This window comes from Nicotiana tomentosiformis, chromosome 8 (genome assembly GCF_000390325.3).
Source record: "Nicotiana tomentosiformis chromosome 8, ASM39032v3, whole genome shotgun sequence".
Classification (NCBI taxonomy): Eukaryota; Viridiplantae; Streptophyta; class Magnoliopsida; order Solanales; family Solanaceae; genus Nicotiana; species Nicotiana tomentosiformis.
The window spans coordinates 102,341,392-102,352,974 of record NC_090819.1 but is presented as its reverse complement, the minus strand read 5'-3'; the positions used below and the strand labels follow the sequence as shown (position 1 = coordinate 102,352,974).

At 36.3% G+C, this 11,583-nt stretch overlaps 1 protein-coding gene across 1 annotated transcript; it reads left to right on the top strand.

Annotated features, from left to right (window-relative positions):
* Window positions 1–248: 248 nt before the first annotated feature.
* LOC104103870 (fatty-acid-binding protein 2) lies at window positions 249–7,296 on the top strand. Its single transcript, XM_009611813.4, has 11 exons — window positions 249–388; window positions 1,158–1,731; window positions 1,922–2,144; window positions 3,355–3,430; window positions 3,522–3,624; window positions 4,573–4,641; window positions 6,212–6,248; window positions 6,357–6,431; window positions 6,505–6,556; window positions 6,670–6,714; window positions 6,863–7,296. Exons 2-11 carry the CDS (start codon window positions 1,241–1,243, stop codon window positions 6,958–6,960), a joined length of 1,269 nt encoding a protein of 422 aa, XP_009610108.1. The 5' UTR covers window positions 249–388; window positions 1,158–1,240; the 3' UTR covers window positions 6,961–7,296.
* The last annotated feature ends 4,287 nt before the right edge of the window (window positions 7,297–11,583 follow it).

Genomic DNA, 11,583 nt, shown 5'->3' with positions numbered 1-11,583 from the left:
ACAATTCAGCGTTGAATAAGGGTCACTTTCACCTGTAATCCAAGTAGCGGTCTTTGATTTTTTCTTCTCTCAATTATAAATTCCTAATTAAAAAAAAAAAAACCCAGATAGAACAAACAGAAAAAGAATTCAGAAAAAGAGATATTTTATTATTTAATTTTCAAGAAAGAGCAAAAGGAATAGGAAAATCCAAAAAAGACACCTTTTTGTCCGTTTCTTTACCTGAACCATAAAGCATATTCTTTCCTTTACTAGTCCCGTTCCATTTTTTCATATCAAAAACCCTAATGTACTTTTGCATGCATTTTCATCTTTGTGGAGAAAGCAATCCCAGAATCTAATTCTCTTGATCTGCCCCATTTTCCAGCTTTCTGTTTGCTCCTTTCAGGTTGGTTCTATTGTGTGTGTTTTTGTTCATTGATCATGTTTGATTTGTGTCTTTGATTACAAGAGCTGGATATTAGTAACCAATGTTATGATTTAACCTGTGTGAAAAGTGATTTTGCTGTAATGTATTGATGCTATTTTAGTTTTTTTCATTTTTTGATAATTTGTTAGAATATTTGGTGGTTAAAGTTGTAATCTTTATGTTATTTTCATTTGTAATGGATCTTTCTTTCATGATGGTAGTGTCCGCCTCGACTATTACTTGGGTACCTATTGCCTCCCACCAGCTTATAATGCCTCTTTTTTATTTTTTATAATGCCTCTTAATTTCCTTGTTTATTGTATATAGCTCCTCCAAGAATTTACCTTTTTCACGAAAAAACCTTATATATGTATGTTGTAATTGCTATAAGGTTCTGTGTTAACGTTTGTTTAAACTCTGGATCTTTTCACCTAGTACATGTTTGATGATATTTCACCTTTTTTACTTGAATTATAACTTGGGCGGATTCTTCCGGTGTGGTGGTGTCTTAGTTAATTTTCTTTCATGTGAATGCGTTGCTGGAAACAGAATTTACTTTAACTACTTTGTATTACTTGCCTGAGTTTTGTTTATATGGTTTATGAGGCTACATGTTTCTATAATATGGTGTGGATGCCAGCTAATACTGTTTGTCCTAGTTTGCCTGGTGCATTTTGCTATTTGCGTTGTTCTTATAATTCATTCTGTGTGGACCAATGTTTTCTAACTTGAATCAATACTTGAGCAGGTGATTTCTGCCTGTATCTGTCTACATTCAGTAGTGATTGGGGGCTACGAGGCCCTTGAAGGAGCTGATCAGAATCAGTAAAAATGCGGAACAACTTGTCATTTTCCATGGATGGTAATGGGGGTTCATCGGAAATGTTCCCTATAGATCCTCTCATGCCATATGGATTTGGGACGGATTTTCTCTCCCATATTTCATTGATTGTTGGCGGTTCTAGAAATTTATATGCACCTGGGAGTCAGGCACTTCAAGAAGCTTTCAAGTGCTTTTCAAAATATGCTGGTGCGCTGCTAGTCTGGTTTGCCAGTGGATCAAACTCCCAAGTTAATAACCCAATATCAGGCAGTCATCACGGTTCAAGAACGACCAGGTCTAGAATGTCAATTCAACCACATAGACATAAATTCATGGAACTCTTCTGGCAATCAAGATGCCAAGGGAAAATTACCATCCCTGTGATATTTAGTAAGATTTCAAAGTTCACATTGAAGCAACTGTGCAAAGAAGCCAAACATCTTCAGTCGATTCCTGCACTCTCACTAGCTGCTGCTTTAGTAACTCCATTTGACAATTTGTAAGCTTTTCTCAAAATAAATTTCATTGTGATGCTATTTAACTTGATTCTCTCACGGGAAGGCTCTGTTAAAAAGCCACATATATTACCTTCACAGAAAGAAAAAAAAAAGAATCCTTTTTATGTTTTGACTACTACCCTTTGCAATGAAGTTCTTATAATTGCTTTTGATCGAATGAATGTTAATCAGCTCTGGGGATGTTCTAGCTGTCCCACTGGATGGTGGTGCTATGGAAACACAGAGCAGTGAGGATCAACGGCCCTGTGAGGTTGAACACCGGGGATGTGATAATTCATTTTTCCAGAATTTAGATTGGTCTAGACATGCAGTTGAGCCCATAACGGGTATAGAATTTCCTACTATCTTGGACAACCTAATAGCTGGGGAGAAAAATTCCAATTTCACATCAGAGGTAAACAAATATGAAGTATTGCTATTCAACTGATTTGTTTTTTCTTGTGATACTATGCGGTTCTTCGATTTAGCTCTTCATACTTGTTTGGGTCATTATCCTGCAATTATTTCGATTGTTCACCTGAAAATGCACCACTTTGACCATGACCCTCTATATTGCTATCCCAGCTTAAATGGGCTTTCCAATTAGACAGTTTGGTTTTTGACTTGCTATTTGGTTTAGTTAACTGAATTGTGTGGTTCCTGAATCTTGTTAATTAATGGCCAATTTAATGATACTTAAATCTAGTTTGTCACCAGACTGATGAAAACGTATTCATTTTGTTATGACTATTTGATTTTAGGCTTCAATCTTCTCTAGCCATCTAAGTAAGAGAAGACGTACAGAAAAGAGTAGACACTCACAGAAGAATAGGGAAAGGGCAATATATTTCAACTTTGCAATGTGGAAACATACAATACCACACATTAGTGAATCTAACAGTGAGAACATTACTTCATTCAACAGTTTGGTTAGACCTGTAACCTTGGAAAAGCAGTGAACTATTCTTTTCTCAGAAAAGAAAGAAAAAAAGGCAGTTAACAATTCTTTGATTACTTGCGTATGCTTAATGTTAGTTAGTTTGGTGGGGGATATATTAGAAAGAGCCACAACTATCCCAAAACCTAAACTTGGAAAAGAATAAGAAAAACGCCGTGTAAGAAGAAAAATATGACAAAAGCAATTAAAGTGAATTTGGTACTTTTGGTGTTTTCTTCAGCTATGCCTGGATGGTGAACAGTTACTGCTTCGCTTTTCTCCTTCAGCATCATAATTTTAAGGGAAAAAGTTAGTTTTCACCATCATCTTAGTTCCACTTCCTTGTTTCTGGATGACAATGTCCTTTTGCTCTATTCACTATTTACATAGAGAAGATATTAGTGAGAAGTTAAAGCTATAAAAGTAGACATTGTATAGGATCTTGCATGACATTTCCAATACTTAATGCTATGATATTATTTGATTGTAAGATCCTAGCAGTGTTCTGAGAAATTGTAATCTTGAATCCTCTCACCAGTTTTTCCGTTTCTCATACGACCTGACAAATCTTAATCTGAGCATAATTTTTTTAGACAGTTTTGATACTGCAGTTATGAATTTATCTCCTAGTATTTGCAGGTTTCCTGTAGTCAACAAAAGTTTGAATTGATTTCTGCTTGAATTTCAGGTCCTTGTTGGGACTGGATCCAGAATAATGAAAATTATCAGAATTAAATCTCTGAAGGTTTATGCATTTGGCTTCTGTAAGTTCCGGCTCTTCTCTAGACTGCCCTAAGCTCTTACCAAGTTCGAAAGCTCTGTCTACAGAGCTTAACTATCATTTGTTATGTATAGATGTCCATCCTTTTGATGTCTGCCGGAAGTTGGGCTGGAAATATGCCTCAGTTCCTTTTTGTGAACTGAACAAACAGCAAGACTTTTATAGGGATCTTCTCAGGTATTCTTTTATTGTACGCATCCCAATGCTTTTTGAGTTAAATAATAGATCTTCTGGACATCTTTTCCTTAACTTTTTCCATGGTCCTGACATTGTCATTCTGGAATCTCGCATTTAATGATGAGGTGTTATTTTGTCTCCGAATATAATTCTAAAATTGGTTAGGGCTTAAGTTTTAACTTTCTTTCTGATAAGTAATTTGTGTAATCTACATTGCTTTTTGGTTCTTGGATTTTCAGATCTAACTGTAGTAATTGATTGTCCTAATCTCTATGTGATATATTTTCTTCTGCTGACCTGGTAAGATTCAGTTATAACGTGTATTGTACAATAGGACCTCAATTCTGCGCATTAAACTGCTTTCTCTTTGTTTCTTTTGCTGCTTTGATAGTCCATGTTCTCACTCCTTTTCCTAAACCTATTTTCATCCTACACCTTCTATGTAGCATTTCCTCTCTTCTTGTTTTCCTGTTCCTCCTTTTCCTCTAAGCTTCTCCTGTCTCTTTTCTCCCAACACCAGAAACCTTTTACTATCACCAGTATAGACTGTAAAACTGGTGGCTTCATGTGTAATGAGCATATCTCCTCTGCCCATCAATGATTTAGATTGTAAGTTATGTTCTTTTGTTGCTACTCCTGCCAATTATAAAACAGTATCCTTAACAGGTGATCTAACACTATCCTGAATATTTATTTGCTGTTGGAATTTTACTAAAGAAACCTTTCTGCTGTAAATGTACTTAAATATTACTTCCAAATGTATGACTGCAAGTGGTTTTCTGTGATAAAACTACAATATGTTAGTTATCTTTATGGTGACTACCCAATCTTGGATCTTTTAAGTAGCCTAAAAATATACTTGCAATATGACATTCTGTTTATGAAGTGATTAGAGTTTGTGCTTGTTGCTATTGTTTTTTCATGCCAGTGTTCTTTGATGTTCTGCAGGGAAGATATTAGCATGACTGTTAGGCTTGTCGTTAGCTGCAATGGAATCAAAATCAACACAGTCCGAGAGTATGTTGAAATTCCTCTTCAGATATTGAAAAGCTTTACCCCCCATTGTTTCACACTGAACATTCCTTTTCCAAATTTGAGCTGTCTCACATAAAATCTTGTTATTCAAAATCAAATAGTTCACTATTTCTTGAATTCTTTTCAATATTATTTGACTAATTAGTTAAATATGACTTACTTCCCACTTCTTGATGTTGAAAAATTGATAACTTTTAGGTTGTCACTTGCTCTGTTTTAAAAGGCGTTTCTGGGGCGAGCCCCGGGGCGAGGCGTACCAAAAATGCCCCGGGGCGAGGCGTACCAAAAACGACTCGGGGCGATGGTGTGAGGCGTACGCCCGGGCGTTCGGGGCACTTTTTTTTAGTAAGGATTAAGCCCCAGAGACTTTTTCAAATTAAAACAAAATTTGTTGAATTAGTCCTTCATATAATACCCAAATTCTCAAAACTCAGTTTGGTAATTACTCAAAAGGTTGAAAAAGGAACTCAAAAGTATTAAATTTAAAAGTAAAGACCCTTTTTATTGATTTAAGCCCTAATTTATGGTTTTTTTCAAATTTTTATCTTATCCGCTAGTTTGCTAATATCTCCCAAAAGCAACGAATATTTAATTTTTTTTACAAATATAAAGAGAACTACATTTTTCTTCATAGCAGCAAATTCAAAGTTCAAATTGCATGTTAATCATCTTTTTTGTTCCTCCATATAGAAAACTTTATTCTTTTAGACTCAAATTACTTGTGCTTGCAAGTAACGTATAATAGATTGTTTTGATTAGTAATTAAATTGTTTTGATTAGTTTTTTGTGGGGATGGAACACACATATATATAGTTTTCTTCAATTTTTATGCAATTTTACCTGTTAATATTAACTGTCATTATATTATTTTATAAAATATTAAAAATTAAATACCTATGGGGTTTACGCCCAGCGCCTCGGGGCTTACGCCCCGCTGAGGCATATGTAAAACGCCTCGCCTTACGCCCACGCCTTTTAAAACACTGGTCACTTGTGACCTCATCTTGTTGAATCGGTTTCTAGAAGCTTTCTTTTCTCATCGTAATAATAATCTCGATGCAATTAATGATATTGAATTTCACATTGAGAAGCATCCTGAAACTTGCAATTTACTATAATGTTGAAGATAGTGTGATGTTTGTTTTGTCAATTGAAGGCATGACCGTTGCATCTATGTTCGGAAATGTATTTCACATTCATATTTGGATGTGTAGTAAAAATATTCTGTATTTATTGAGACAGAAGCATCCAGGGGCGGATCTAGCCTTCTGACACTGGGTTCAATTGAACCCATAACTTTTGATGTGTAAAAATACACTAAAATTGCAACAAACAGTATATATGAACCCATAATTTTTAAAAGTACAATGAGTTAAATGATAAGAACCTTAAAGGCTGAACCCATAGATTTTAAATCCTGGATCCGTCCCTAGAAGCATCCCAGCTTAATTACAAGCGTCTCATGACTGATATTTCCGAACGCATGGAAGTCTTCATCTTTGCCATTATTATACTCGTTCTCAACTCTGTTTTCAATTGCCACTTTCTGCAGTGTCTTTGAGAAATCTCTTCGAGCTCGGTTGGTGAAGGTTAGTCCAAGAAGCGTCTTCTGCACGAAGTTCTTTGTCCTAAATATTTACCTCCTGCTAGAGAAGAAAAAACGCCTCAATACTGACATTCTTTGTTTCACTGTACAGACAAATCCTGATACCGATTATCGCTGTCTAGAAACATTTCGTTCCATGTTCTCGCAAGATATTCATATACAAGCAGTAAGAACCTTCCCACCTTCCATTTATTCCAGGGTTGCCTTTTCATCTATTATACATGACTTGAAAATTTCAGGGTACAACAATCAATTTTCGACGAACAGCTGATGGACACCTAATTACTGAGAGTAAGTGCACTGATATCTAAGAAGATAAACTCTGTTACTTGCTTATTCTTTTCGATAAGGGAATTAGGCAAAAAGTATTGTGTTTCTCACTACAAGACTACTGTTCTTTGCAGTTGGAGGAAACAATATCGGAGCAGTTCAGAGTAGAGAGTTGTGTAGTAAGTGAACTGTCATCTTAATTTATTTCTTGGCTGTTGTGGATATACTGCACAAAGTGGCAAGATAGTGAATCTTGGAACGATAGAATGAAGAAAATGGGCAGGGAAAAAGCAATGAGATTTACGCTTGTTATTCTTGCTTTTTCAGGGGCATTTTTTGATATGTACATTGGCGATGTTCCTATATGTGAGGAAACAAAAGAAGAGATTGGAAAAAATGTCGCAAGTATCCTAAGGGGGTGTTAAAAAGGCACGGTCTTATCTGTCTTCTTGGCTTAGAGTTCTCGAGATATTCGACTTTATGATGCAGTTATTAGGGAAGCATAGCATTCCAATTATTTGGACATAAATGTCAAAATGAACGAAAATTTATCGAGGAAATGGAGAATAAATGATTGTTAGGTTTATATATGCAGAACCCTTTTATTTTAGGCAGGGTTCTTATATTTAAAATTCGTTGAGAATTAGTTAGAACACAAAGATTATTTGTAACCTTATTGGAGTGCAGCCATAATAGAGCTGTCTCTGCCAACTGTTGTAAATTTATCTTTTAGGGTATATGTCTTTTAAGCTTCTCTCCTATTCTGTATAGTATTGGTTTCCTTGGTTAATGCATCTGTGGGTGCTAATGCAAGAATCTGCTATTTAAAGTTGCCAACCTTATTAATATAGTAATGTAAAAGAAAGTGTTTTCACTATGTTGTAAATCTTGAAATCGTTACATGCTCAGGACACAAGAATCAAGATTGCAGAGCTAATTGTTGTTTAGATATATTTAGAGTGAAAATGGGAACAATAAAATTACAGATAGTTTTGGTTCTGTAATAACCTTTCTATCTACTCCAGCCATCAATTTTCCCCAAGCCATAGTGGTGTGGGGTTGTCCCGATACATCGAGTTTTGAAAAATAATGCAACTAAACATCAATCAAAAGAAATGTTTGTTTGAACTGTTTTCTGTAACTCAAAAAAAAAAAGGCACACTTGTTCTGATAATTTCCAAATATTTGGGGAGTGCTAAATTTTCATCCACAAATGCAGGTAATTTTGAAGGACAAAATGATATATAGAACTTCAAACAACAGGCTGATGGTTTTGTTTTCTTAGTACTGCCTAATATCCAGAGGCGGACCCATGCGTATGGGTGAGGGGTCACCGGACCCCGTAAACTTTGGCCGTATATACCTTGAAAATGATTAATTTAAAGCAGTTGGTACCCTAAACACTAAAAGCATTTAGGGGCACTGGTTGAGCAGAATAATGTGCCCCGTCCCATAAAAATTCTGGGTCCGCTTCTGCTAATATCCACTAAGCTGGATTCATGATATGTCAAGTTTAATTACCAGACGGCATAAAAACTCAATTTTGGTGTTTATAGTGTAAAACACAAGCAAATTAAAGGTCCTCTGTAGCAATAAATCTGTTCAATTCTGCTGATCTTATGGCCTTTGCCAAACTACAGTTTAATCATTTGATCGTGTTTCCTTTTTCTTCTGTCACAACTCACAAGTATGTCTCCAGAAAAAAGTGGTTCCTTTGCCCATAAGCTTTGTTTATGGTACAACAAGAATTCACCAAACCCCGATGAGCTTGTTTTAAGGTGAAAATAGCACGGGCTAGCTAGTTTTCGGATTGATAATTGAAAAATAGCCACTATTTTGCTGCAACATGGAAAGTTCCAGCATAATCTACTGGAGATTGGAACCCAGTATATTATGCTAGAAGTTTACATGTAAAAAATTCGAACTCCAGTATATTATGCTGGAATATTTTTCGGATTTTGAACAGTATTTTCATTCAGATTTATCTTTACATGAAAAGTGGCTAAATTTCGATTACTTTTGAAACTGTGGCTATTTTCCAATTACCACTTGTAAATTTGACTATTTTTTAATTTCACCCGTTTTAAGTGACCCCGAACCGATCTCAATGAAAACTTTGAAGATACCCTTCAAGTTTAGCCATGACTAAGCCTACAACTAAGTAGGATCAGTAACATATGCAGAATTTTGCAAAAATGACCATCGACGTATTATCACAATTAGCTAGACTTGTATAAGGGTTCTTGGGCATGGAAATTCTACGGACTATGGTTTTACTTCTTGTCCCATGTCCGGACGAACCATTACTAGTCTTGACTTTATAATTAATTGAGTAGAAGGTCATTATGGAAGTTTCTTAAAATTTTGCAGATGTTTTTGTAGTTTGTATATAGGGATAATAAGCCTTGTATGGTTGGTTGGTTGTACTATAGCATATTATGTTAATATCCATGAATGAGCTCGATTTAAAATAATCGTCAATGAAATTTTAGGGTTCTGGAATGTTCTTTCAAAGAGACATGAGAGAAGGGAATAAAATGAATCGAGCCACTTAAACATTTGGCCCCCATTTGTATTTATACCTCAGTGTTCTAATTACAAAGATAGCTAACTATATAATTACAAAGAAATTAAAGTGTATCCTAGTATAATAGCTTGCCACAATATAAATAAGTGTGGTGGGCCACTTAGTTTTGTGCTCTTGTTGTGGGCCTAAGTGTGACTGCCCGTCAGATAGCCCAACACCCCCTTCAAGTTGAAGGGGGATAACACCTTCAACTTGGAGAGAAAAGAATGATGAAGAACTCCACACTGTGGCCTGGTGAGAATGTCAGCAAGTTGGTTTGAAGTATATACATGAGACAATTGAATTAAGCCTTCATGCAACTTGGTGCGTATGAAATGACAATCCACCTCGATATGTTTCGTGCGCTCATGAAAAACTGAGTTCTTGGCTATATGAACAACAACTGCATTGTCACAAAAGACAAAAATAGGAGAAACAATAGGAACAGACATATCATGAAGCAACCTGGATAACCAAATTAACTTAGCGACTACTTTACTCAAGGCTCGATATTTAGCCTCAGCTGATGACAGAGAAAACCACTGGTTACTTCTTTGATTTCCACCCAATGAGGCTGTCCCCCAAGAATATACAAAAACCAGTGACTGATCTACGTGTGTCAGGGCAGGCAGTCCAATCACTGTCAAAGTAGGCCTGGATAGAGAAATCAGGAGAGCTAGAGTAGAATACCCAAGATCAAGTGTACCCTTGAGATACCTCAACATATGAAGAGCATCATGCATGTGAGGAACTCTGGAAGCCTTCAAAAATTAATTGAGGTGTTGTACTCCAAAGCAAATGCCAAGCCTAGTGTGGGTTAGAAATAATAGTTTCCCAACAAGGCTTCTAAACTTATCAGGTTGGGGCAGCAATTCACCAACACTGGCTTGCAATTTGTGATTCAATTCTAATGGAGAAATGATAGAAGTAGCATCCAAACAATTGTATTCTTGCAACAAATCATGAACAAATTTCTTTTGATTCAATAGAACACCAGTAGAATGGGAAGTGACTTCAATTCTCAGAAAATAGTGAAGAGACCCCAAGTCTTTTATTTTGAACTCACTATCTAGGAACTGCTTTAATGCATTTATCTAATCTAATGCATCACCTATGAGGATTATGTCATCCACATAGACTGCCAACATTACTAGATGATCAGGACTGCCTTTGATGAACAATGAATAATCATTCATGAAATGAGAGTAACCTTTGGAGTAGAGAGCTTGAGACAGTTTGGCATACCATTGCCTAGAAGCTTGTTTCAACCCATAGAGTGATTTATTGAGCTGACAAACCAAAGAGAAGAAGGAGTAAAAGAAGAAGAAGAAACAACAAGACCAGGAGGCAATTTCATATAAACATCCTCATCCAAATCACCATGCAATAATGCATTATTAACATCAAGTTGAAATAATGGACAATGTCTTTTGACAGCTACAACAATAAGACACTTGACGGTAGACATTTTAACCACAGGGAAGAAGGTTTCATTAAAATTCACACCTTCTACTTGTGTATCACCCCTGATTACCAACCTAGCTTTATATCTTTCAACACTACCATCAGCCTTATACTTGATTTTATACACCCACTTACAACCTATGGGTTTCTTACCTTGAGGTAATTCCACAATGTCCTAGGTATGAGTTGCCTGTAGGACCTCAAACTCTTTCCTCATGGCATCCTGCTATGCTGGAACAGATACAGCCTGAGAGTAGTGATACGGTTCAAATTCTACCTGGTGGGCATTGGAACATGAAGAAGAAAGAGGAGGAAACTGCAGAACATAATCTTTTAGGTGAGGGGGAAGGTTATGAACCCTAGTGGACTTTCTAAAGTTAGGTATAGGTGAAGTAGAGATGACAGAAATAGAGGGCAAGACATCAGGATTGAAAGGAATATGAGATGTAGGGAGAGGAGTAATAGAAGTAGTAGGAGAGTTAGGAGAAACAACCGAAGAATGAGGAGAAGGAGCAGGAGGAACAACAGAAGGAATAGAAGCTTGTGGAAAGTCATCATCCACAATAGTACCAGTGATGGGGATTTGGGTATGAACAGAGCTAGGGAAAGAAAAATCAGAAGCAAAAGGAAACAAGTTCTCATGAAATGTGACATCCCTTGAGATAAAATACTGCTTGGATTGTAAGTTGTATAATTTGTAGCCTTTCTTGGCAAAAGAGGTAACCAAGAAATACACAAGGTAATGCCCTTGGTTTAAGTTTGTCTCTTTGAGGTATTGGGACAGTAGCATAACAAAGACAATCAAAATTTCTTAGATGTGAATAATGTGGGGGGTTGTTATAAAGGATTTCATACAGTGACTTGTTGTGCAGTAATCTGGAAGGGAGTCTGTGTCACGACCCAAAATCAACCGTCGTGATGGCGCATATCGTGGAACTAGGCCAGCCTCAACTCAACAACCCAACACCAACAACAATAATTTTGAAAAATAAATGTTAACGGAAGCATTTAACATTAA

What these genes read in the sequence shown, in the direction of transcription:
- LOC104103870 (XM_009611813.4), top strand. Translation starts at nt 1,241, where the DNA reads ATGCGGAACAACTTGTCATTTTCCATGGATGGTAATGGGGGTTCATCG. An exon ending in GGTTTATGCATTTGGCTTCT is followed by an intron (nt 3,431 to 3,521) that starts GTAAGTTCCGGC and finishes TGTTATGTATAG; the next exon opens with ATGTCCATCCTTTTGATGTC. An exon ending in TTCGAGCTCGGTTGGTGAAG is followed by an intron (nt 6,249 to 6,356) that starts GTTAGTCCAAGA and finishes TTCACTGTACAG; the next exon opens with ACAAATCCTGATACCGATTA.